General features: G+C 55.3%; 1 protein-coding gene and 1 long non-coding RNA gene across 2 annotated transcripts in view; one reads left to right on the top strand and one right to left on the bottom strand.

Moving 5' to 3' along the window:
- NOL4L (nucleolar protein 4 like) overlaps positions 1 to 24,329 on the bottom strand; it is a 59,414-nt gene that overhangs the window by 6,244 nt on the left and 28,841 nt on the right. The window contains 1 exon segment of the mRNA XM_068207709.1: positions 10,463 to 10,604. Coding sequence (XP_068063810.1) covers positions 10,463 to 10,604 — 142 coding nt within the window.
- LOC137484125 (uncharacterized) lies at positions 13,367 to 18,973 on the top strand. Its single transcript, XR_011004752.1, has 2 exons — positions 13,367 to 16,029; positions 17,980 to 18,973. It is a non-coding gene; the product is annotated as an uncharacterized lncRNA (long non-coding RNA).

Below are 24,329 nucleotides of genomic sequence, written 5' to 3'. Positions count from 1 at the left end.
CCATCCCCCTGCCTGTGCCTGCTCCCACCACTGCAGCTCCTGATGAACAGCCCAGCAGTGGCAGAGAGCCCAGCACTCTGCCTGCACCCACCCTGCCTGCACCTGGCCAGGGAGCCCAGCCCTGGGGCCAGGCACGACATTTCAAACTGCTCAGCCTGCTCCCTTCCCTCCCCCTCGCCGCAGTAAATCCTTTATTTCATTAGGTGCCTCCGCGAGAGGGAAAGGGCGAAGCACGTGGGAGCTGCTTCCTGCGCCAGCGTGCGCCGGGCGGTGAACAAAGAAGCTGTCGGCAGCGACGAGCAGATGGCCGTCCCCACGCCCGGCCTGGCCACCGTGGGACAATGGGCCGGGGCTGTGGGGTGGCCGCAGCCCTGCGCCGATGGCTCCTGGCACACGAGCGCCAGGTCCAAAGGTGTGCAGGCGCAGGGTGGCGGGATGGTGCCCAGCAGCTGCCATCCACCCTCCTCCTCCTCCCCCTGCCAGCACCTGCGGGAAACTTTCCTGTGAGGCTGGGCGAGTGCTGCGGTGACCCTGTGGTGGCCCAGGACTTTGTATCCCTTAAAATAAACACACTTGAGGACACTCGGGCACCCCAGCCGACCGCGGGGCCGGCCGGGGCTGCTGCCGCGTGTCCCCAGCCACCCCGCTACGGGTGCCAGCGCTCGCTGCCCAGCCTTGCGCCTGCGCCAAGGCGGCTCCTGGCCCCATGAGTCCCTAAATTAAAAGGTCCCTACTGGAGCTCCCCGCTCAGCAGAGCTCCCTCCCCCTCCTTTCCCTTGTGCTGATCCACTTATTCGTCTGAGCGATGACCAGAGCTGACCTAATCCCGGGGTGGTGTTTATGTGCTGGGTGCTCCAGGCCAGTGGCAGGCATCACCCGCCCCACCACGGGGCTGGGTCCTGGCAAAAGCCCTCTATGCCAGCTCTCTGTGCCAGGGAGTGCGGGGCTCCAGAGGGGCTGAGCAACCAGTATTTATCCAGGGGCACCCTCCAAGCCACCTCTCCAAAATAAGCTCCAGTCTCCTGTCCCATGTTTGCAATGGTGGGGCTGCAGTGGGCAGCTGCATCCCAGCCCACATCCACATGTTCCTGCTGCATCTGGAGGGGCAGGATACTGGGGGCATTGCCACCTGCCCCCACACCCCTCCTGGCCCAGGGCACTGATCTGGTGCTGAGTACCACAGGGTTTTGCTGTCCCTCAGCACGGGTGCAGGAGCAAAGCTGGCTTGGCTGTGGCCCCAGCAGGAGCAGGCAGGTGGCCGGGGGCACAGAGGCCTCCCTGCCCAGGATGGCGGCTGTCCCTCCCCCAGCACTGCTCTCTGCGCCAGGGGAGATGGGGCTCCCAGAGGGAGGCTCCAGTCTCATCCAGCGATGCCTCTCAGAAGGATTAAGGAGAATTATTCCTGTGCACGGAGGCACGAGCTGTACAGGCCCCGCCATCGGCCCGGGCACAGCCACAGCAACAGCGCTGGGCCAATCGGCACCATGGCCAGGATGATGGTGGGGACCTCCTCCCTCAGCTCCCCTGGCATGCCTGTCTGCACCAGCAGGGCTGGGGGCCCACCATGGCACAAAATCCCTGCCAGGCAAGGGCACCAAGAGAGGCGTCACCTGGGAGAAGAATGTGCACGTGCCCTGAGCATCCCCAACCTCACCTGCACATCCCCAAACCTGTCCTGGGCATCCCCAACCTCCTCTGGGCACCCCTGCAGGGATGAAAGCATCCTCAACCTGCTATGAACAACCCCAGACATCCCCAATCTGCCTTAACTACCCCCACTCCCCCTGGGCATCCCATTCTGTCCTTGCCCATCCACCTCCAGCCTCCTCACAGCCTCCAACTCTGGCCCCCCATTCCTGTAGGCAGTGACAGTCCTGCACTGGCTGCTTACACCAGATAGGATCCTGGGGGTGACACCTGGACCACCCCGATTCCTCCAGGTCTCAGGTTTTCTTTTGTGTCACACAAAACACACACAGCAGCAGCTGCACGTCAGGTTTCCACTCAATGCTGCTGCATTTACAAACCCTGGGTTTGCTACAGGCAAAAGATATTGCAAACAAAGAGGAAGATGTCTCTAGGAACCTGCCAGGTGGGATAAGGAAATGAAATGGGAATCTAATATCAGTAGCCAGCACCAAATAAAAGAACAATTTAATTTATACAAGGATGGATGTACGTAAATAATGACGTTTTTAAACCCATGAGCTACAGATGTTTTCTTATTTCTGTATTTTTACATGTTATGCTCTCCCAGAAGCCCACACACAAAGTGGTGGGTTAATCTCACTACTGCGAGTAGAGAAATGGCCACAAATTCAAATTGGTGAGTCCTTGGGTCCAAGTGGGAATGGCCTCAGCCAGCTTGAAAATGCAGATGAGATCAGGAGGGAGCTGCAGTCTCCTTGTGGGGATGGATGGGCCAGGAATGGGAATGGGGCTGCTCCTTGGGCAGGTTTACTGGGGTATCTCCAGCCCACAGTCACTCCTGAGAGGAGATGGAGAGCGGGACCTGGGGAAGAGGGAGCAGAAGCATTCCCACCTTGCGTGCTAGGACCAGATTTAGGCTCCTGCGTTGCTTTGGCAGCCGTGTCAGGACGCTGAGCAGTGGTGGGGCTGTGTTGACCACACTCCATTTCAGCAGAACCCACCAAGCTCCGGAGCTTGGAGAGGTTTTCCGCATCTCCCAGCAGTGCCCAAAGCACATGTCAGGAGCAGGGCTCCAGCAGCAGCAGGCGAGCAAGGCCAGGCTGCGCAGCCATGAATATATTCATTATCAACCAGCACGAGCCTGGTGAGCTCCCTGCTCGCGGCTGGAGCTTGGCTGCACGAGGAGCCCCTCTAATGAGGATAATTGGGAGCCCCCCTGCTCCACCCCCGTGCCCTAATTGAAGCAGATGGAACTGCAAAAACAATGTCACTTCTAACCGGTTTGATCTTTCGGTTGGAAAACGGGACTATTTCGTTCTCCTGTTTAATCCCCTCGAGCTGGGGCTCCATGGGCTGCATGGAGCTGGAGCAGCCCCTGGCACTGTGCAGGAGAGGTGAGGCTGGAGAGCCCAACAGAGGCAGCTGGCCCTGAGGTCCATGGAGTGCTGCCCTCTTCGGCCCCTCTGCGGAGGCCAGACCACGACAAGACACGTGGTGAGGCTGGTGAAGTGGCTGTGGGGGAGCAGCCTTGCGCCTCTGCTGCAGCCCCGGCATCAGCCCAGGAGAGCAAGAAGCAAAATGGCTTCTTGGGCCGCGGTGCTGGGGGAGGAGGGGATCAGTCACTTATTAAATGAATTAATCAGGGCTCAGCGTTTTCATTTTGAAGAGGCTGCTGGATTATCCTTGATTTCTGTGGCGCTGGATTTGAGGAGATCAGGAGGGGAAGGGGCGATTTCCAACACCTGCTCCCCGGGAGATTTTATGGCGGGGAAGTGGTTGGGTTTAACGTCTCTGCCGGCGCAGGGCACCGCACCACTCTCCAGAGCAGAGTTAAAGATGAATGGGGCAAATTGTTCCTCCTCCTGTCACATCTCCAGAGCGGAGACAAAACCTCTTTTGACTCAGGAAACAATGAGCTTATGTAAGAGCCAGCGGCCCACGGAAACCTCGCCGCAGCCCCGCACCATGCAGTGGGCCAGGGTCCTCCCGGCTCTGCCCACATCCCGCTGCCATGGGACCCCTGGCTGGCCTTGGGGCAGCCCTCCCTTGGCTGCTGCCCACCTGCCTGGGTGGTTCTGGGTATCACAGCCATGCCGGGTCCCACCAGTGACCCTTGGTGCTCTATGGGCCATTATGGATCCACCAGCCATCACCTTGCTATGGCTCCACGGGTGATGGCCGTGGTTCTGCCACACCTGAGTCTTCCTGCGGTGGGTCTGTCCCATTTCCAGCCTGCTGTGGCACCGGAAAAGGATGGAGCTGCACACCCAGCCTGGGAGTGGCTGTCAGGAGGGCATAGAGCATCCCATCACCGCCCGCCTGGAACAACAGCCAGGAAGATGAAAAGTGCCATAAATTATTCACTCACAAAAGAGACAAGAAGGGAGAAGAAGGGGAGGAGGAAAGCCTGCGAGGAAGGGATACTTAATACAAATTAGAGAAACTGAGTGGGAATGGGGGCCCCGTGGGGGGGCCACTGCTGGGTGTTAGAGCTGCACTCATAAGGGGCAAGGGACCACCGCTTCAGGGATCCCGCACCCACGACTGGGTGGTGAGTGGCAGGAGAGGCCCTGGACCCGCACTGCTCACACAGTCAGAGCACAGAGCCCATTTTCTCCAGGTCCTGCCCAGCATTTGCCTCCAAGATGCACAAGAAAGAAAAAAAGCAACGTGGCTGAGAGCTGCAGTGCACTGGGGCTGGCCAGGTTCCAGTTAAGACGCTCTATTTCCTGTCTTCCTTCGCTAACGCAAACCTCGTTATGTCCCAGACAAAGTGTCCACCCTCCACACTCCCTCCCTGGGTCCCTGCCTCGACCAGAGCCCTTGACGAGCCAGACATCTGGCAGGGCCGGACACAATGCACGTCTGCAGGGAGAGCTTGGCCGGACAAGGCAGCGCTGTGCGGCCGCCTCCCTGTCCCCTGCCATGAAAGGTGCCCCCCAGTGCCGTCTCCCCCCGGCTCCACTGCCCAGCCTGAGGGAGCAGCTCCCTCCGGCACTGGGATCTCACCGCGCCAGCCCCGTGCTGGACATTTTCCCATGCACCAAAGCTCGTCAGCTCCCGCTGCACAGAGCAGCCTTGTCACAAACACTCTCTGTCCCTTGGTTTTCCCTTCTCCTCCCAAACACTGCTCCTTCCTTCCCACTGCTGCTCCTCCAGCCACCTTGCAGCTCAAGGAATGCTTCAGCAAGGAGCTGGCCCTTGCTCACACTGAGGAAGGAGGTGGCACAGACCAAGCCTCTCCTTGTGCCACTGCTGCTGGCAGCCACCCGGATCCTGCTGCAGGGAGGGGACATGCCCTGGCCCCATGCTGCCTGGGCACTGCCTCTCCCCACGCCAAACAAACGAGTTTGGTGGGTCTGGGCTGGATTCATGCCAAGCTGGTGCCTCCAGCACAGATCTACCACCAGAGAGACCATGCTGTGCACCCCCAATCCTTTAGGGACTGTCCTTTAGCACTGTGGGGCTCACTCTGCTGCCTCCACTCACCCCTCTGGTTGGGGGTACTTATTTTGGGGAGAGAGGGGCACAGGTGGTGCTGGCTGTCCATAGCCTGGTGATCCTCTCTGCTCCAGATTAAGGAAGAGACCCCCAAAACCCTGCTCCGTGCACCAGCAGGATGAACTGACTGACTCGGCAGTGCCTGCACCAGCCATGAGCAAGCTGGAGCCGAGTTCAGTGTACCAGGCTGGGAAAGCCACCACAGCCTCACAGTGTCCCTGCTGCACTCCCCAGCCTGGCAGCAGGGAAGGACAACTTTCAAAGGACACCGAAAGGAGGGTGTTTATCACGGGCCAGGGCCTTTGCTTGGGAGGAGCAGATGTGCCCCTGGAAGAGGTGACAGGAATGCAGTCACCAGCCCAGACCGCTCAGGCAAGGCAGGTACATGTTTGTTGACTCCTGCTGTGGAGCCAGCATGGCATGGGGACACCCTGGAGAAAGAGGAAAATTATCCCTAATGAAAATGTGGTAAGGTTGTGTCTAACTGTGGTAAGGCCTGGCAGCTGATCCTAGTCATGTTTAGAGCTGAGGCTTTAGGGGGCCAAAATTCAACACTGGTGCAAGAAGGCCTGGAAAGAGTAAGGATTTTGCATCCTGGGCTAAGCAAGTGTCTTGGGGCTCACAGGCCACCTCCTGCACTAGCCAACCAACAGACTGCCCATGGTCTGCTGGGCTCTACCCTGTGGCTTACAAAGGGTATTTGTATTCACCTGGAGCAGGACTAGGCTGGCTGAGGAAAGCCCTGGGAGCTGTGTGACACCCAATGCTGCAGCAGTGACCCTGTGAAGGCACAGTGAGGTGGGCACCACTGCCCCATGGTTGGGTGCCAGCTGTCAGAAGTGCAGCTGTGGAGTAGGACATCACTTGGGGATGGAGCCTGGCTTCTGGTCAGCAGTGGGCAAGAGGCTGGTCCTCCCCAAAAAGCTCTGCTAGACTGGTGGTTCAGGGGAGCTGGTGATGTGCAGCACATCATGGGCATCTCATCAAGTGCCAGCAGTGTGAAACCCAGAGCTGTGGGACATGTGACATACCAGCAGAGAGACTGCTGTGCTGGGGGCAGCTCTATGCCATCCCTGACATCCAAGGCAAGGGGTCCAGAGGAGTGACACACCCTACCAGGCCCTAAGACAGAATCTGGAAATAATGCTTGTCCACATGTCCTTGAGGCCCCTCCTTGTAGCACTCCTGAAGAATGTCCCCAACACCCAGAAGCCTCCCCAGCCAGCTGCCTCAAGGGATGCCTCCAAGAAGCATGTGCCTTCACAGTTAAGTAGGTTAAGAAAGTCCTTTCTCCAAGGTCTGGATTAGCCACTGCTGCTCCGGGCAGAACAGACTCAGCGGGGACACTGCCAGTCAAGCGAGAATGGCACATGGGAATCTCAGCAGAAGGGGATCAGTCCAACATGGTGCCATGAAGCAACCCCATATTCCCCAAACAGAGTAAGCACACCATATACCCAGGAGTTTTCCCTGCTCTTCCAGAGAGGCTGGGGAGCAGCAAGCCCTGCCTGTGGGCTGAGCACTGCTCCTGGCCAGTGGAGCAGGATGTACAGCAGGATGTACAGGGACAAGGCAAGGTGGATCCTGTTAGTGGGCAGGACAGAGGCTCTTCTGTATGAGTTCAAGCACTTTGCCATGTCACACACTGAGGTTTGGGGTCTGACTCCTGCTTTACTTTCAAGGGCAGTGCACTTGCCAGAAAGTCACAGCAGGCCTGGGGTGGAGTACCCAGCACCCCTGTGGTGGGACACCCCACTCAACCCCTCACACCAGACCGAACTGGGAGGTTTGTAATGCAGTGCTCGCCTGTGGAAGCAGACAGGCTCTGAAGATGGACAGAGCTCAGCTCAAACTGCCACAGCAACACAGTGCCAGGGCCTGGGACCTGCGCTCAGCTGGGACTGTGCATGGGATGCCTTCAGGAATGGAGATGGGCTCAGACAGCAGGATGGCGCAGTATTCAGGGCCCCTTTGCTCCCGGTGTGTGCTGGCTCCCGCAGATGTGTCCCTCCAGGATGTCCGGCACAATAGCTCCGCTTCAGCAGCAGAGTTTGTGTTGATCTTGCTGCTGCTTTGGGCAGCCGTCGGCTTCCTGTGGGCACGTACGCTGTGAGCAACATCCGACTGGGAAGGGATGTTGCTGGGAGCTTCATGTTTTCCGTGCTGGGGCCCGCAGGATGAGTAACAAAGGAAAATGGAAGGAGCGAGTGTGTGTGCTCAGTGCTGCTGCTCAGGGCTGGCTGGTGTGTCCTAAGTCCCACCGTGTGCCCACTGACCCAGCAGGGACCCCGGCTCTCCTGACAGTGCCTGCTCTGTCCATGACCCACCCACATCTTTAGGTGTATTTTGCTCTCCCTGCAGTTCCAGGGCTGACACCAGCTGTAGCATGGCTGTACTGGGTTAAGGCTTCTGAGCACCCAGGACAATGAAGGTGTTGGCTTTTGTCCCAGCTGCTTTTTAGGCCTCTGATGATTTAGCAGGTACCTGTTTATCAAAGTATGGGACGACAATTCCGTGCTCTCCCGCCTCTCTGGATTTCAAAGAGCACTACTCTATGCCACAGAAGAGCACTTGCCACTCCCAGGCCTTGAAAAGACCTGGAGCTGGTGCTTTGGTCCTTTAAACAAGACTTTTTCAACAAGCGTGTCAGACGATACTGCTCTCCTACTAGGCAACTCTTCATTAAAACTTTATACTTTAGCAAGCCTTTCACTGAAGACACACTCCAAGCATCACACCCATCAAACAGCAGCAGGTAGGACCAATTTAGTAACTCAAAAAGTTTTCCTGAAGGTGGAGAGTATCCAGTCCTGAACAAGCTCCCAACTGAAGGACGTGGTGTGCAACCAGATCCCTCTGCAGCTCCAGGATGCCCGGAGCTGAGCCCAGCCTGGCTGCAGGGGATGTGTGGGGCTCACTTTAGCACTGGCTGGAGCTCTGCAGCACTCCTGCGGGGCACAGGGGACAACTGAGCACAGGAGATGTGGGCAAACCTCGAGCTTGGGAGTACTTGGGCTGCCCCAGTGCAGGCACACTGCGCCGGCAACTTGGCCAACTGGGCTCCAAGGAGGCTCCACAGCTTATGTGGGCTGGTTACTCACATTTTTTGCACAGCTTTAGCAAGCTCTTGTGAACCCGGAAAACACATTTGTTTCCAAAAAAAAAAAAAAAGAGCTTTCATAGGTTGAGAGAAGAGGAAACTGGAGACTTTGATTGTGCACGTTCCTTTCCCCACAGCAGCAATCTGCTTTTCCTACAACATGCTCCTCTGCTCCCTGCTCCTTTCCCTCAACCACCTACTGCCCTCCTGGGTTACTCCACTGTCCTTCTTCCCTTCCCACTCCTGTGTATGCTCCATTCCTGGGTGGCAGCATTGGTTTGGCAGAGGGACTGACATGAGGCAGCATCAGTCTGTATTTAGAGCTCTAATACAGATCATGGACATTCCCATAGGCACAAAACCTCAGTCCACAAAATGCTTCTGAAGTGTGACAGCCTGGTGAAAATTGCAATTCCTGGGGTTTTTTTTGTTTTTTTTTTTTTTTTTTTTTGGTATGGGTCTCACTTGTCACCCTAGGCTTGGTTTGCTTATTTTTTTGACACTATCACTTCTGATCCACCAAAGTCTACCCAGTTCAGCTGATGCTGACACCAGGGACACTTGCATTCTTATGGGACTATTTCTGCTTTATTTCTCATCACCGAACCTTACAAAAGCAATTAAGAGGAGCCAAGAAGAGCCCCAAAGAGGACACCTGCTTCTGAAGGAAAACCACAGGGCATGAAAAATTGGAAGCAATTCCTAAGAGGGTGCAGAGAGAGAGGATTTAGATTTAGTGAGAACATCTTGATTTGCCTAAATACCTGAGTCCCTTATTAAGTTACTGTCCTGTTGAATAATAGTGTTCAGCAAAGGGATCAAAACTGTGTCATTCTAGATTGTAAATGAGACTTGGGAATTCAGTGGTGAGGGCTAAGTCACAAGCCTGAAATGTCCCAATGGGAGAATGGCAAAGTTCAGGGGGTACAGAGAGACCCAGTCAGGTCGCAAGGATGAGAGGCTGGGCTTGTTGGGGTGGAGGCTGCAGCCTAGTCCTGAAGAGCCAAAAGCTTCCATGGGAGCAACTGTGTCATCACCAAAACACTCTTCCTCCTGCCAAGACAAAGGCCCCTGGGGCCCTGGGCAAGCAGAAGTGCCTGTCCCACCACTGGGATGCAGTGCTATGCAGTCAGGTTTCACATCCTCACCAAGGCTGCCTGGCTCTGGGGCTGGGGCTGGCTAGGGAAAACCAGCAGTTTCCCAAAACTGCAGTTTGCAATGGAAACTGAAATGCCACAACTCACTGGACTGAAGAAAGCAGTGGCCTTGCTGTCCCTGGGACTGAAGAGAGCAGTGTCCCTGTTACCCCTTCTGTCTCTACCATCCCTGTCACTGGCCACACCACCAGCTAAAAGCCACGCCAGGGAGACCCGCCAGCACAAAAGCCTTTTCTTCCTTTAGGGGTGGTTTTCCAGTCCCCTTTCTTAAAGCAGGACCAACCCAGTCTCAGTTGTTCCTCAGATTCCTCTGCTCCTCCCTGCACTCCCAGCAGCAGCCAGGCTGGGACAATGAGGGATTCAACCTCTTGAGCAAAAGCCAGTAACAGCCCAACCACCAAATCCTCCCAAGCATCACGGCGATGAACTCTGACCTGAACTCGTACTTCTACCACTTATTTACTTGCTCTTGTATTTTAAGTTTGCATGTTTCACAGACGCAACACACCACCGCTCTTCACAAAACTCTTCCTCCCACCCAGCCCACGTGTGCTGCTTTCAGCCCTTCCAACTGCCCGCCCCGAGGGAGGAGACACCCACAACATCGCTGTGGCTGCTGCAGATTATTCACAATTCCCTGCCTGGGGGATGCAAGACCTGTCAAAGGTGCAGCATTCCAAACACAGAAACCTGTGACTGCTGCAAAACCTTGGCATCCTCCCTGTGTTCAGAACTAACAGTGCTCTCCTCATCACCTGGGAAGAGGATGTGGGGAGCGGAGTCCTCCCCTTAGAAGGGGATTTAGTGACCTCTTTCTGGAGGAGCTGGGAGACAGCTCCAGGCACAAGGACCATCAGCTATGAGTTGGACAGGGTCCTGGCTGAGCAGGAACCCAGAGGCTAAATTGGAAGGACTGGAAGCAAGCTCTGAGCTGATATGAAATCCATCCCACAGGTGGGACACCTGATCAGAAAGGACTGGTTAATGTTTAATCAGTCACAAAAACATCCTGTGGCAGAGGCGTGGGGCTCTTCCCGCCTGCCGGGGGACTCACCATCCTCATGGCCGTGCAGGTTCTGCGGGCTGCGCATGCTCTCGTCCTGGCTGGGGCTCAGGCTGGAGTTCAGGTGCTGGTCAGCTGAGATCCATGTGGAGTCGTTCATATCAAAGTCCTCGCTGCTCACCGATGTCTCATCCTGGAGGCAAGCAGGAAAGGGTTAACTCATGGAGCTATTTCCTTTTCTCCTTTCTCTGGCTTTAACATCTCCTCACCACACTCCTTCCTAAAAACAACTGGGTGGGCAGCTCCTGTTCCCCCCCCCGAGAAGCCTTGCTGGCCCCTTGGGCTTCCCAAGGCCACAGCAAGCAGCCCTTCCCTGTGCAGGGCGAGGTGGCTACCCCAGCGGGGACCAGGGCTCTGCTTCCTGCCTGAAGACTTGCCTGAGCAATGGCACTGTCTCTAATTGAGGACAATTAGAAAGATCTCACATCCTGTAGGAGCGGATGGCTGAGCCCTGGAGTTTACCCTTTAATCTCCATCCACCCCAGCGTGCTCCTGGTGAGGCAGCGGTGTGGGAGAGCTGAGGACAGGCAAGAAATGGCTCCTTAAAACAACTTGGACTTTTCTGAGATCAAATCATCTGCTACACAAGGAATCACCAGAGCACTGGCAGCAGCAAGGAGCAGCTTCTGGGTCATACCTGGGCATAGGTATGGATCCCCAAAGATCTGCACTGCCTAATGCTGCAGAGAAGGCTCCTCCAGACCTCTTCAGCGGGATATTGCCTCTGCTCCCTGATCAAAACACCTTGGGAAGGGGCTGGAGGAGTGAGGTCCCCAGTGAGACAAGGTCACCCCAGCTCAGGCCAGGGACCCCAGCCAGCCGCCTGTTCCCTGACGATGGCATAGATGACATTCCTCGCTCCCACTTCTGCAGCTCAAAGGACATTTTCTCTCTCCTTCTCTCCCTTCTCACTAACCTTTACAGTACTTCGAGACACAGCCCTTGGATCGCTTCCAGTGCCGGAAAGGTCAGCCACAGGATTTCAAAACCATCATCATAAAGGCAGCACTGAGATCCTGAATGAGAGGAGGGGCTGTGGGACCTCCCCAGGCTGAACTCTCCCAATGCAAAGCTTGGGAGGAAGCAGATACGTGTTCCCGTATGGACACGGTCCTGCTGGTGATCCCTTTATCTGCCTTCCTCTCCCTGCTCCCCTCCCAAAGCCAGGGGCACAGACAGCCCTAGGGTGCAGAGGAACACCGAAAATGTTTCCAGAACCGCTTTCAACTCTGCTTTCCTTTGATTGAAACATTTCAAAGGCTTGTAAACCTCTCTGCTCTTGTTTTTTTTACCCTCCCCCTGGTCCTGAGATAAAATACAATCCCCGCTCCCTTTCCGTGTAAGCAGTAATTGGCAGCACCCCTCCAACCTACGCCTGCTCCTCATAAAAACGGCCCTGTCTGGCTGCCGCTGGCTGATAGTTTTTTATTGTGAACAAACAAATGTCTTTAAAGACAGGTTTGTGCTTTTCCTCCCAGCTCCTCGTCCCTGCAGACACATCTGCTGGCTCAGGGCTCGTGCTGGCCCCAGCCCGCTCCCTCCATGTGCCTCCCGGGGAGTTTCCTGGAATTTACAGCTTGTGAAACCCTGCACGCACCAAGGGACGCACCAAGGGACAGACTGATGGACAGACGGACAGGACTCGGCAGCCCCGTGCATGCCCCCCAGGGACACCCTGACCCTAGACCCACCAGGTGTCCCTGAGCAGCCCCCCTGTGCCCAGGTGGAGCTGAGCAGGAGGGCAGAAGGTAGGGACAGGCACATTGTCCCTGGCTCAGCACAGCTCCACTGCCACACCAGCCACAAAGCAATCCTGCCTCTCCAGAAACTCCATCTTGTAGGTAGAGGAACAGAACTGCAAAGGTCTCCCTGTTGCAAACTATAAATAGTCTCTTTATTGTAAGCATTTGCAGGGAAGCAGCCACCCTAATATCTGGCCTTCTTCACAAGGCTTACTCAAGATTACTGTCAGGCTTAAGAGACAAATGCAAATGCCAAGGTCCTTGCTGCCCACAGTCTCTCACCTGTCCGGTGAGGAGGAGGAGCCCGGGGAGCGACCCACGATGTTTTCAGGTTGTTCAGGCTCAGGTGCAGAGGATATCCAGCCTCAGCACCCGAACCACAACCCAGGAGGCATCACGTTCTCTGTGCACTCACACACGGGGGAGAAGCAGTGACACAAAGGATGCCTCACATGCACATGCGATGTAAAGTGCTTTATAAATGTGTACAATTCTCTCGAGGTGCAATAACATTCGCCTATTATTAGAAATACTCTGGCTATCAAACCAGAAACTGATAAGCTATAAATGACTCAAGTTAAACAAGGCTGTCACACGTTCACCAGTCCAGGATTCAGCCACCAGCAGAAAGTCACCCCCTGCTTTCCAGCCAGAGCTTTCTGCTTTCCAGCACTAATATCTGTGGCCAAAATGCCAACAGGATGAACTTCCCGGCATCTCACAGCTCCCACTGCACAGCCCACCCCAACAGAATGCAAAGCCAAACATGCAGGTGGCAGCAGGAGAACCCCTCCTGGCAGTGGGAACTGTGGAGAGAGCATCCACTGCCTGCTGAGTCTGGGCAGCCACACGGCACTGCCCACACCACTGTGCCCCAGGAACTCCTCACACCTTTGTGCCTCTTTACTAAAGAAAGAGAAAAGCCCCAGCCTCAAGAGTGGCTCTGGCTGGCCCCATCACTCTGGCTCTGGCATCCTGCACTAGCCCTTGGCTGCATTCCTCACTGCTTGTAGGGACACCAGAGGCCACCAGCAAACTCCTGCCTCAGCACACCCCTCGGAGACCAAAGGCTGAACACTGTGACCTCCAAGTGCTGCCCATGAACTGCTGGCACTGCCTCCTCATACCAGGGACAATGCCAGGGACAGGAGGCCCCAGCAGCAGCATCCAGAGCACCGGCTGCCCAGCCACAGCCAGGAGCACAGAGACAGCAGCACAGCACAGAACAAATCCAGCCTCAAAGCACAGGACACCAGAGCACGATCAAAATTTCTGGCTAGGTGGGAGCTCTGAATCTCCCTGGATGCCAGTAACCTGGCTGGAGGCTGAGCCAGGTGGGCTCCCCATCCAGCCAAACAAGGAAGCGTTTCTCAACAGCAGCAACAGCCACGACTCGGAGCAATACGGTAAATGTAATCTACCCTTCCACCCTCTTTTGGCTTGCAAGTCAGGCAGCTCATTCTTTTTCCTCTCTGGGTTCTCAGGAGAATTCCCTCTGCTAATTTCTTCTTTCCTGTAAACAAACTTCAAATGAAACTTTCATTAGAAAACAGAATGCAATCCATTACCAGTGCCTGTCTCAGGACTTGCTGCCTTTTCCCCAGTTCCACACCACTCGTGGCACAGATGGAAGTGCCAGTGGCGCCCCAAGCAGCCAGCCCAGAGCCAAACCCTGAACCCCAGCACTGCTGCTGCCGCCCTCCTCCTTCCTGCCTTTCCCAGCTCTCCAGAGAGATCTCCTCACCCCGCAGTAAAGTCCCATTGCTTTGTTTCCAATGTTCAAGGGACTGAGCGATCAAGGGTCAGGCAGCAGAGCTCCTCTCTGCAAGGGAAAGTCAGATCCTGCTGCTGCACTCGCAGGGCACACCCAAACATTGGAGCAGGGCTCCCAGCACCACTCAGGGTTTGGAAAACAAAATCCTTGCTTCTCTCCTTATCTACAGTCCAACATTCACAGCTGCTCTACAGACATTCACAGCCAATATTTTCTACCCAGCAGAAGCAGACACTCACATGTGCAGGGCTCACACTCCACATTTCTGTCCCACTTTCCATTCACGATCTTCAAGCACTGTGCCTGCAAGTGTCCGCTGAGCTTCCCAACTTCGCTGCGAGTTAGAAAACTACTCCTTGTATTATAAAGCTGGAAACCCCGGGTACTGACAGCCACCCTGGCTGATCCAAGAACACAGAGAGTCGCTGGCAGAACACGGAACCTAATCAAGCCCCCCGACTGCAAGGCTGCAATTGCTAGACAATGTTTCTTCACCAAAGCTCTTCTTCCTGGAGAACAACCTCCCACAGCAAGGGCTGGAGCAGGGCAGGGGGGGAAGCTACTCTTATAACCTCGTAAATATATGCAAGACTATCGGTAACCTGCTTATTTTACAGCCAGGCTCAGTTTCTCGGGGACTGCCTTCCAATCTCTCTCCAGTCATTTACATGCTGTGCCTCACGTTTAAAATTCCAAGCTCCGAGTCTCAGGTTGGTTTATTTTCTCTCTTTAAGTCCTTTTATTTTAAAGCATGTCCTTTCACGCCACAGCCTACTATCCCGATGGGATTTCCTTCCGCGGAGCAGGAACCGAGGCTGTGTGCCGTGCAACCTCCCCAGCACACAGCCACGCTCAGCTTCCCACCAGAACCAGCCGTGTTTTTAGAATCAACAAAAGGCAACGCGTGACTGCCAGCCCCCAGAGCTGCTCCACTGCCACGCCGGTGCCGTGCACGACCTGCCCGGCACAGGCAGCCCCCAGACCTGCCAAACCTGGCCAGAGCAGAGCTCCTTGCGCCGTGACCCCCGGCAGCGGCGCGCAGGGACGAGCTCTCAGGAAGGCAGCCTCATCTCCGTCTCAGCCACTGTTTAAACCCAGCCCTCTGAGCATGCCAAGAAGGTATTGAACCAGATTTGACCCTAACTTAACCAGTTCCGCGCAGAGAAAGGCTTACTAATGGAAGATAAAACACTCCGGGTCAAAGATTGGTACTGCAGCCACAAATACTGTGGTGGACATCGCTTCAAAGACCCGAGAAGCCTCACAGCACACGGGTGTACGCGGGCTGTGGCGGCGGTGAGCTGTGACTGCGCTGCCTACTCGTGTGTACAATTCCCACACCAAAGAGAACATCCCCGGCGCTCTTTGTCAGGTCACTTACGTCCTTATTTACCGCGATTGCTGCCGATTTCTACGGGACACGGCAAAACCCGAGTAATTTCCTAGTTCCCGAAAATGGGCAAAACAGTTAATTTTAACAGCAAACGGCAAATGGAAGAGGAAGGGAAGTTCATCCCCTTCGCCCCCTCCCCCTTCTCTGAGAGCTCCTCTGGGAACCCCCCGAGCATTCCCACAGCCCCGAGGCGCGGGGAGCGGCCCCGCAGCCCCTTCCCGGAGCCGCTGCCCCGTTCCTGCTGTTCAGCGGGGAGGTGCTGAACGCGGGGCAGGGGGGACCGGGCTGCACGACTCCCACCACCACCCCGGAGCCCCGCACCTGCCTCCCCCGCACCTGAACTTGCTCACAGGCGTTTGCTTTTCCATGCGAGGTGGGGACGGTGACTGATACCGCGCGGTGTGAAAGGGCACTTTGCTCTTCCCCCAGCACCGGGAAGCGAGTGTCGGGGGGGGAAGGACCCGGTTTTGGAGGCGGTGGCCAAGAGAAGCAGCGTTGTGGGCTGAGCGGCCGGGGGTCCCCCTGTCCCCACCCTCCCCGACGGCCACGGGACCCCGGAGGGACGCGGTTCCCACGCGTGTGTCCCCGCAGCAGCGAGGTGCGAGGCGCCGGGCGAGAGTCCCCGTCCCCATCCTACCCCCGCCCGCAGGTAAATAGATACACCCACGACGGAGCCCTGCCCGCGCGTGTGCGGGGCTCAGCGTGCGGCGAGGATTGACACGTAAGTAGGGCTTTACCTCCAGGGAGGCGGCTATTTCCAGCACAATCCCCTCCCGGGGTCGGGGCTGGTGGTGATGGCGGCGCGGGGCCGGTGCCCGGGGATGGCTGGGGCCGGTGCCCGGGGATGGCCGGGGACGGAGCGCTCCCGCCGACGCCTCCTCCCACTTTCTTCGGCGCTTTTGTGCTCTTCCGGGCGCGGGGGAGCCGCGCCGGGCGCGGGGAAGGACGCGCCGCCCTCCCCCCTCCGCCGCCGGGCAGCCGGGCGGGCGACCCGCAACTTCCCGGGGCCGCGGGGCGGCCGCTCCCCCCGGAGTTGGGGCCGGGCCCCGCGGCCACCGCCCCCCCCCGCCCCGCCCCGCCCCGCCCGCCGGTGGCCCCCCCCCCTTCTCCCCAGCCCCGCAGCGCCGCGGCCGCGTGGAGCCCCCGTGCATCTCCCCCCGCCCGCCGCCCCGGGGCCGGTACCGGAGCCCCCCGCGGGCGGGCGCCTACCTGGAGCGGAGCCCGGGGCCTGCCGGCCTGCGCCAGCCCGGCGGCGCGGCGGGGAGCGCGGGGCGGAGGGACGGAGGGACGGAGGGAGGGGGCCCGGGCTGGCGGCGCTCCGGAGAGGCTGACAGCCAGCTGCTGCCCGGGGAGAGGGGCCGGCGCTGCGGAGCGCGTCACTCCCGGCTCCCGGGGGGGGGGGCCGGGGAGGCGGAGGGGGGCAAGCGGGGCCCGGTCGCGGGCGGAGGGGGCGGGGGCGGCGGGGGAAGGGGAGCGGGGCCGCGGGGGGCGGGCGCACCGGGCCGGGCGCGGCGGGGGGCGCGGAGCCGCGCCTGGAAGAGCACATTGTGGAGGGCCGGGAGGGCCCTTCCCCGGGAGGAGACAATGTCCAGGGCCGGGAGCCTGCTGGAGAGCGCGAGAATGCGCGGCCGGGGCACGGTACGGATCGGTTCGGATAGGCCAGGAGGGCCGCTACCCGCCCGGGCATCCTCCGCTCTGCACGGCCCGGGGGGCTGCAGCCGATCCAGGGACCCTCCGCTCGGCACAGCACCGGGGGCTGCCGCCCGTCACGGCCCGGCCCAGGGACCCTCAGCCCGCTCGGCTCGGTGCGGCCCCGGGAGCTCCGTCCCTGGGTCCACCCCTGCGCGGGTGTAAGTGCGGAGCCCCTGCAGCGAGCCCCGGGCGCGGTGGGTCCCGCAGCCCCTTCCCCGCGCGGTGGGTGCCGCGGTGCCGAATCCTTTTGTTCCCGAGGATTCTCCCTCGCTCCGCGGGAGCAGAAGGACCCCGCGCTGCCGGCAGCACGATCACCCACCGCCGCAGCCTCCGAACGCTGGAGCAGGGCTGTTGGGAAAACAGCGGCTTGCCCAGCACAGCTCGGTGCAGGGCACCGGCTGCCAGATCCCCGGGAGGATGGGGATGCTGCGGCCCAGCTCTGGCAGGGCAGCGCTGGGGGCCCGGCATCCCCCAGGCTGGTACAGGCTCCAAGGCTGGGCTCCGAGGGCAGTGGGTCAATGACCTCTATCTCAGTTTGGGATCACCATGATGGGCTGGTGATCACCACAGTGATGGGTGCCAGCATTGCAGCATCCCCCTCCCCAGCCCACCTCATGTTTCACGATTTAATGGTTACAAAGGAAATGGTTTAGGAAATAAACCAAGTGTAGCAGTTCAGTGTTGAGCCTACAATAGGCTGGTACCAGAAATGGTGCCAGAGCCAGGATGGAACTGCCAGGTTTGGGTTTATGGTTTGTTAGTGAGGATGTCCAATTATGATGTTATCTGTTCCAGCATTAACCACCTCACTGCCAGCGAAGAGGCAAGGGAAGAGGGTGGCTCAGGAAGATGTGAGGCCAGAGGTGAAAATGGGCATCACTCACTACTACATTTCCATCTCCTCCAGGCTGCTCCCTCAGCCAGAGGCTGAAATGCAAGCGTGGAAACTGTGGGGGCCTTCCTCAGGAGGCGAATGGCAGGGAGGCCAGAGGTCTGTGAGCCCCCAGCCTCAGGGACTTCTCTGCACTCCCAGCTCCATGGTTGCTGCTCCTCCCTGAAGCTAAAATAAAATCCTGACCATTTAAGGTGAACAGGAGCCTTGCCGAGAACCTCAGCAGAGCGGGCTTTAACCCCTTCCCATTGCTGGGCTTTGTTTACTCCTTGCACTTCCTTTGGCTTCAAGCTAGACCGGCTTAAAGCCATTTGAGAGAGCACATCCCCTGGGACTGAAGTGCCTGTCCCTCCATTTGGTGAGCTTGCAGAGGACATAAACTGGCCAGGATGCGAGTTTGAAGCACAGTCACTATTCCGTGCTGTCTCACCATGTGGACACTCTTATTTTATACTAAGTGCCTTTGTGTGGGTTAGCTTAATCCACTTTGGAAATGGATTAACCTAAATTTCACATCGGCAAACTTAGTGTGGAACAGCCGGGTCCACACAGGGAGTGAGGGAGGAAGAGCCATTCAGCAAGAGCTGCTGGGCAGGAGCTGTTCCCTGCACAGGAGAGGGGTCCTGACCCCAAGGGGGGTCACTGCCGTTACAAGTGGGGTCATGAGCCCGACAGAAATGCAATTGTTTGTGCCAGCGCATGGGGTCACGAGGCTGGCAGAAGTGGGGCTCACCAGCGGAAGAGGGGCTGCCTCCAGAAACTGCCAGGGAGGCTCTGGGAAACAGCCCACCAAGCGCCTTTCTAGTGGGCATTTTTCGGATTCAAATTGTCTAGGGGGAAATAACTGGCAATTAGATATAGAATTGGTAATAATAATTTATCGAGTTGTCAGGAACGGGGGTAAGTGCCTTATGAGATTACACATTAAAAAAATGCACACCATAACAAACCAGTGCTGCTGTTACTATATCATATATATAATATACATCAAATATATTATTTATAAGTCGCTTCCTTCCCTCTCTCTTCACAATGTGTTCATTACTTCTGGTACCTGCCAGCCCTCTCACATGGACACAGATCTGCCCATGCAGAGAGCTTGGGGCTCCCTGTCCGATGGTGTTGGTCCAGCAGGGTCCTGCTGGATGCCACCAGAGCCGAGCTGCAGGTCCTGGGAAGAGCCATGTCCCAGCTGTGACAGCACCTACACCACAGAGCCTGCCCGAGCATCAGGCAATGATGCTTCCAAGGGCATCGCTAACAATGACCTGACCTCATCTGTTGTCATTTCCTAAGGCAAGGCTCCACAAGAATGCCAGGACTGCTGTCAAACGCAGGAATACACGACATTTAAGGCGCTGCAGGAGCTTAATTGAATGGTTGTGGTTCTATGGATTGTGGGCACAGGGATCTAGTGGTGGGAGCAGGGACTGCAGGCTCTGGCCATCACGCCAGAGGAGTCACTGACTCATGGACGACCTTGTGCGAGTCACTTGATGTTCTTGTGCCTCTGAAAAGTAGGTTAAATAACAAACGGGACCTCCTGCACTGGGTCCTCCGTGACCATCAAACCCTGCTGAGGAATAAGCAGTGAAATGCGATTCTCTCGGGGGCAAGGCCAGGAAGGAAATGGGCAGGAGGGACTGAAGCAGGGCATGGCATGAGGGGCAGACACAGCTTTTATCCACACAGTACCTTATCTGCCATCCAGAGCAGAGTCAGGGAAAATATGGAGGGTAAAGATTTGGGAAGCTTCATGATAGGCCAGGTTCTTTGTGGGCTAAGGGCTGTATTCCCACTTCATTCTGATCACTCCTTCCTTAGAAGCAGCAGTAGTTAGCATCTGGAATGGGCATGAATAAAAGGGGTTTTCTCCTCCCAGGAGCCAAGACCAAGAGAAGGAAAGGAAATACAGCTCTGTACTTCACAGGGTACACCAGTCACTGCCAAATACAGGAGCAGGAAAGGAGTTGTTTCTGTGGATAGAATTTTCTTCTGGAGTACAGGGAATGGGTGTTTGAAGGGACAGGTCCCTGGCAGTCAAATATCCCCTAACATTCCTTTCCACTGCCCAAACCCACAGCCCCAGTAGCGATGTCTGCACTGCTCTATACAGTGAGGACAACCCTCACAGCTTATCTCTTGGTCCCCCAAATCAGAATTGAGTAACCATACACAGAACCCCCACTAAACCCATTTTTGGCAATTCTCAAGCATTGCAACCGATTCAGAATCCATCCTTGTGAGTAAAACTGACTCCTCAGCTCCTTCTGTGCACACACAACTCCTGGTGTGGGTGTGAGGGGTGTGTGCAAGCAGACAAGGTGCAAACCTGCCCGCGCAGGTTGAACAGCAGCGGAAACAAAAGCAAGCACACAATTCAAGGTTAAAAAGCTGAACCACACAGCTGCATCTTCTGTAATAACGGAAATCATTAATAACAGTTTGCACTCTCAAAGCAGTTGCCATCCAAGCTCTTGAAGAGCTTTATTAGTGAGCAAGACCTCAGAAGTCTCTCTAAGGTATTATCCCCTTTTTAAAGGGAGAAGGCAATTAAGAAACAGCCATTTGTGTGACTTGATCAAAGTCAGTGTAGAGCACATCAGCACCTGAGCTTTGGGATGATGCAGAACAGCCCACCATGCACAGCTTTCCAAAGGAACAGGACAGACCCAGCCGGATCCATGAGACCACTCCATGGATATTGCAATAGCGTTTTCCTCACTCTCAGGTTGACATCTTTATTTTTCCCCTGGAAATATTTCCCAGCCCCACTTTACAGGCCCTGAACCAAAACCTTGTTTCCACTTTACTGAGAACAGCTGCCTTTGATGCTGGTTAGCACACAAGGGAATGGGCAGCAGCTCTCCATGCCCAACAGGGAATGTACTGGGAAGAAATGAGGAATTAGAGAGAGGCAGTGTGGCTTCTGGCCCTGCTTATTCAGTGTTCCCAGACACAAGCTCATGCAGCTTGGCGGCAGCAGGCTTCTGATACCAGATAACAGGCACCAGGATAGGTGTGTGTGTGGTGGAGAGTAATCAGTCCCAATTTCATTTCCCATGGATGGAGCTGCATGACAACCATAGCCCCACCAAGAGCCAGAGAAACTTATAAACATCCCCCAGCCACTTCTCCAGGACCTTATCTGAGCTGCAAAACACCATAGGGAAGTGAAGAGAGAGTAGGGAAGGGACACTGGTGCATGAGAACGGACTGGAGCTGTCACATGGAGCAACTAAATACACCTGAGTACTTCAGGGGGATGAATTGTCCCCAGCACCACTAGAAAGAGGCAATGCCACCTCCTTTTTAATAGAAAACAGCATGATTAGCCCCAAAACAGCAAAGAGTCAGAGCCTTGGCATCACTTCTCACTGGAAGACAAGAGCTACAGTGGCAGGACTGACCCCAGCCAGCCTACGTCGGTCTCACGCTGTTTGCTCGCAGCACACGTCATACTGAACAAACACAGAGCTCACCTGGAGCACTGGGAAAAGTACTGACAGATCCACACAGCGGGAAATAAAAGCTGCCGAGTTTTTACTAGCTGGGAATGCCAGAGTTAATTCCCAGTAAAAAAAAAATGAGCTGCCCTTCACTGAAAGCCACCCATTCACACCAGGGTGAAACCAGGCAAAATGGATCGGTCATCTGACCTCCTGCATCTCGTGAGCCTTTAGGCCAAGGATGAAAGTTTTGCTAAAGCATCTTTGCCAGTAAAGAACACTGGTGTGACAGCTGGGCCTGGCTTTGCCTGGACTAACTCTGTCGTTAAGAGCAGATCGAAGTTTCCCAGGCAAAGCCGGCTCCCGGCGGCAGAAGCTCTGTCCCCACTAGAGGGCTGCGCAGCCGAGCCCGCCGAGCAGCGAGCAAATCTGCTCCCAACTCGGTGTCTCCCTGTGCCTACGGCCGGTGGTCCCTTCTGTGCCTAAGGATGCGTTCAGGGAACTTCGCTAGTGCTCAAAAATTAACTTAAAAATCAGCAGCAGGAAAGAAAGATCTTCCCAAAACATACAAAGCTTCTTGAATGAGAGCTATCTACAGCTCAAGTCAAGTTATCTAGAGATGTTTAACACCGTCTTTAATTGACTGGGAAGTACCTTATCATCCTCATGTGATGCAAATGCATCATCCCACTTCCTTTCAAGTACTGCCTGTTTCTGCCTTCCTCACCTCTGTGAACACACACAGCGTTTCTTCAGGATATGTTCATGAAACACTCAGCTAAATCCAGGTCACAGGGCTTGTCCAGCAGCTGCCAGCTCTGCCAAATTTGCTCCTGGTCTCTGGACTACATAGAATGAGATGTCTGCAGTTCTCACTACTGAACTTCCAGACTGAAAGTAAAAACCTAGTGCGCCTTCCTCTACGGCTGCAGGCTCCCCTCCCTGCCTTCTGCACCCCCAGGACTGGCTGGAGATGGCTCCAAAGCAGAAGGAAGCGAGTGAGCTGCCAGGGGAAGACACATTTTAGTTGCTCTCTGAGCCTCTGAGACACTGAAGTGAGCAAGCACAGTAATGGGTAGGGCAGAGAAAAAGGAGGAGGAATTCACATTACCAACCAGCCTCTGGCCATGAGGCTCTGTGAGCTCTCAAATCCTGCAGAGGCTTGATCCTCATCAGCACCAGACAAGACCAACTCCATGCACATCGGTGGGATTTAAGCCCCTGCACCCCCCTTCCAGGATTATCCAGCTATCTGAGCTAAAACATTGCCTGAAATAGTGCTCTGAAAACCACCTCACATCCATACACCGTCACACACTCCATGCTTACAGGGAAATTACTGGATGGATGGGATGTGTGATGGTGTAGGACAAGGCTATGTCCCTCTCAAACACTTACAAGTCAGTGCAGCAAAGCCATAGCAACAAGGAAAACACTCTTCTTATTTCCCATCCAAGAGCAGCTCCTGCCATTCACTGATTGCATGACCTTCTGCCAGCAGCCACTGAAGCAATCTTTGAAAACATTTCTGTATCATTTAAACCTGGTTACTCGGCCCTGGACTGTTCCTGCCAAGGTAGCAGCAACAACTCTGGAGCAGAGCCTGGCATTTCAGTGCTGATTTGTCCTCTTAAAATCTTTCTATTCCTCCCGTCACCAGTGGAAACTCTGCCCAACAGCAGCATAAAAAATAAATCCAAGGCTGAGGTTGAGTAACACAGAAAAGACTGTCTGAAAAATGGCTGCAATAGAATAACCAATCATTTAAAAATGCTAATATTTAGTATTTGAAAATGAGGTGGAAGGATCATTATAGATAAATATCAAATATCCTCTATTCATTCCTTTTTGCTGCTAGATTGGGAAGGTCAGGAGTTCAGAGATGCTTTAATGCCTTGGAAGATACCATGAAATGGGGCTAATTCAGCACTTTGGAAAGGGTAAGGGGCCTGATTTTTCACACATGTGAGAACTGGTTAAAAAATGGGGATAAGATAAAGGAAGATTCCCACCCCAGAAGATCCTGCATGTCCTACTGAACCCAGTATAAGCAACACGGGCCTTTGCTGTTTTCCACTGTCCCAGAACAGATGTTCTGACTCCAAAAAAATATATAGAAATATATTCTGTGGGAACTTTACATTTTGTGAGCAATCATGTAAAGAGCTTCTCTTCTGACAGTTTTTTGTCCCTAAGCAGGGATAAAATGCTTTCTTTAAGGTTCTTCTGCCTGTGCTTCCTTCTGGAGACACTGGTGCCCTAACACTGATGTGCTTAGCAGCACTAATAGATTACACTTACACATACTTTTTTTTTTTTCTCCCTGAATAATGAAGTTAAAAGGCCACTTTGGCATAAATTCACTCATTGTTACCCCAAGTGAAGTGAGTTTCTCCTGGTGCTGCTGCATACAAATAATTGCTTTTGGCCAAAGCCAAGGGAAGCATGAGTCCATTGCTTAATTTATTTCTATTAACACCATCAAATGTTAGTGAGAGGAAGGCAGCAAAGTGGCACAATGGCAGCGCTCAGCAAGAGCAGCCTGGATATGCTGGTAGATAAAACCCTTGCAGGGGATATCTGCGTACAGCAAGTTTTAAAAGCAGGTTGCATTTTCTTCCAGTTTTGCATTTGCATAAAAGTCAGAATTATTTCTACTGTCTTTAGAGGGCTCTTTCAGTTGGCAAACACCTGGAACTCCAAAAGCTGCAACACCTGAACTGTGAAACCCTAACCCTTACCCTGGGGAAGGGACAGCAGCAGCCTGTGTCACACAGCCCCTGTTCCATGGACCACGCTCCACACAGACTGCCCGGTTCCTCCAGGAAAAAAGAATGGCACTGTTTTCTTTCCAGTGAAAAGTATGAAGAATAAAATTAGCAGGAGAATGCTTGTGGAGGGATCTGACCCTTCTTA

This window comes from Anomalospiza imberbis, chromosome 17 (assembly GCF_031753505.1).
Source record: "Anomalospiza imberbis isolate Cuckoo-Finch-1a 21T00152 chromosome 17, ASM3175350v1, whole genome shotgun sequence".
Lineage (NCBI taxonomy): Eukaryota > Metazoa > Chordata > Aves > Passeriformes > Viduidae > Anomalospiza > Anomalospiza imberbis.
This window is presented reverse-complemented; position numbering and strand designations above follow the sequence as displayed.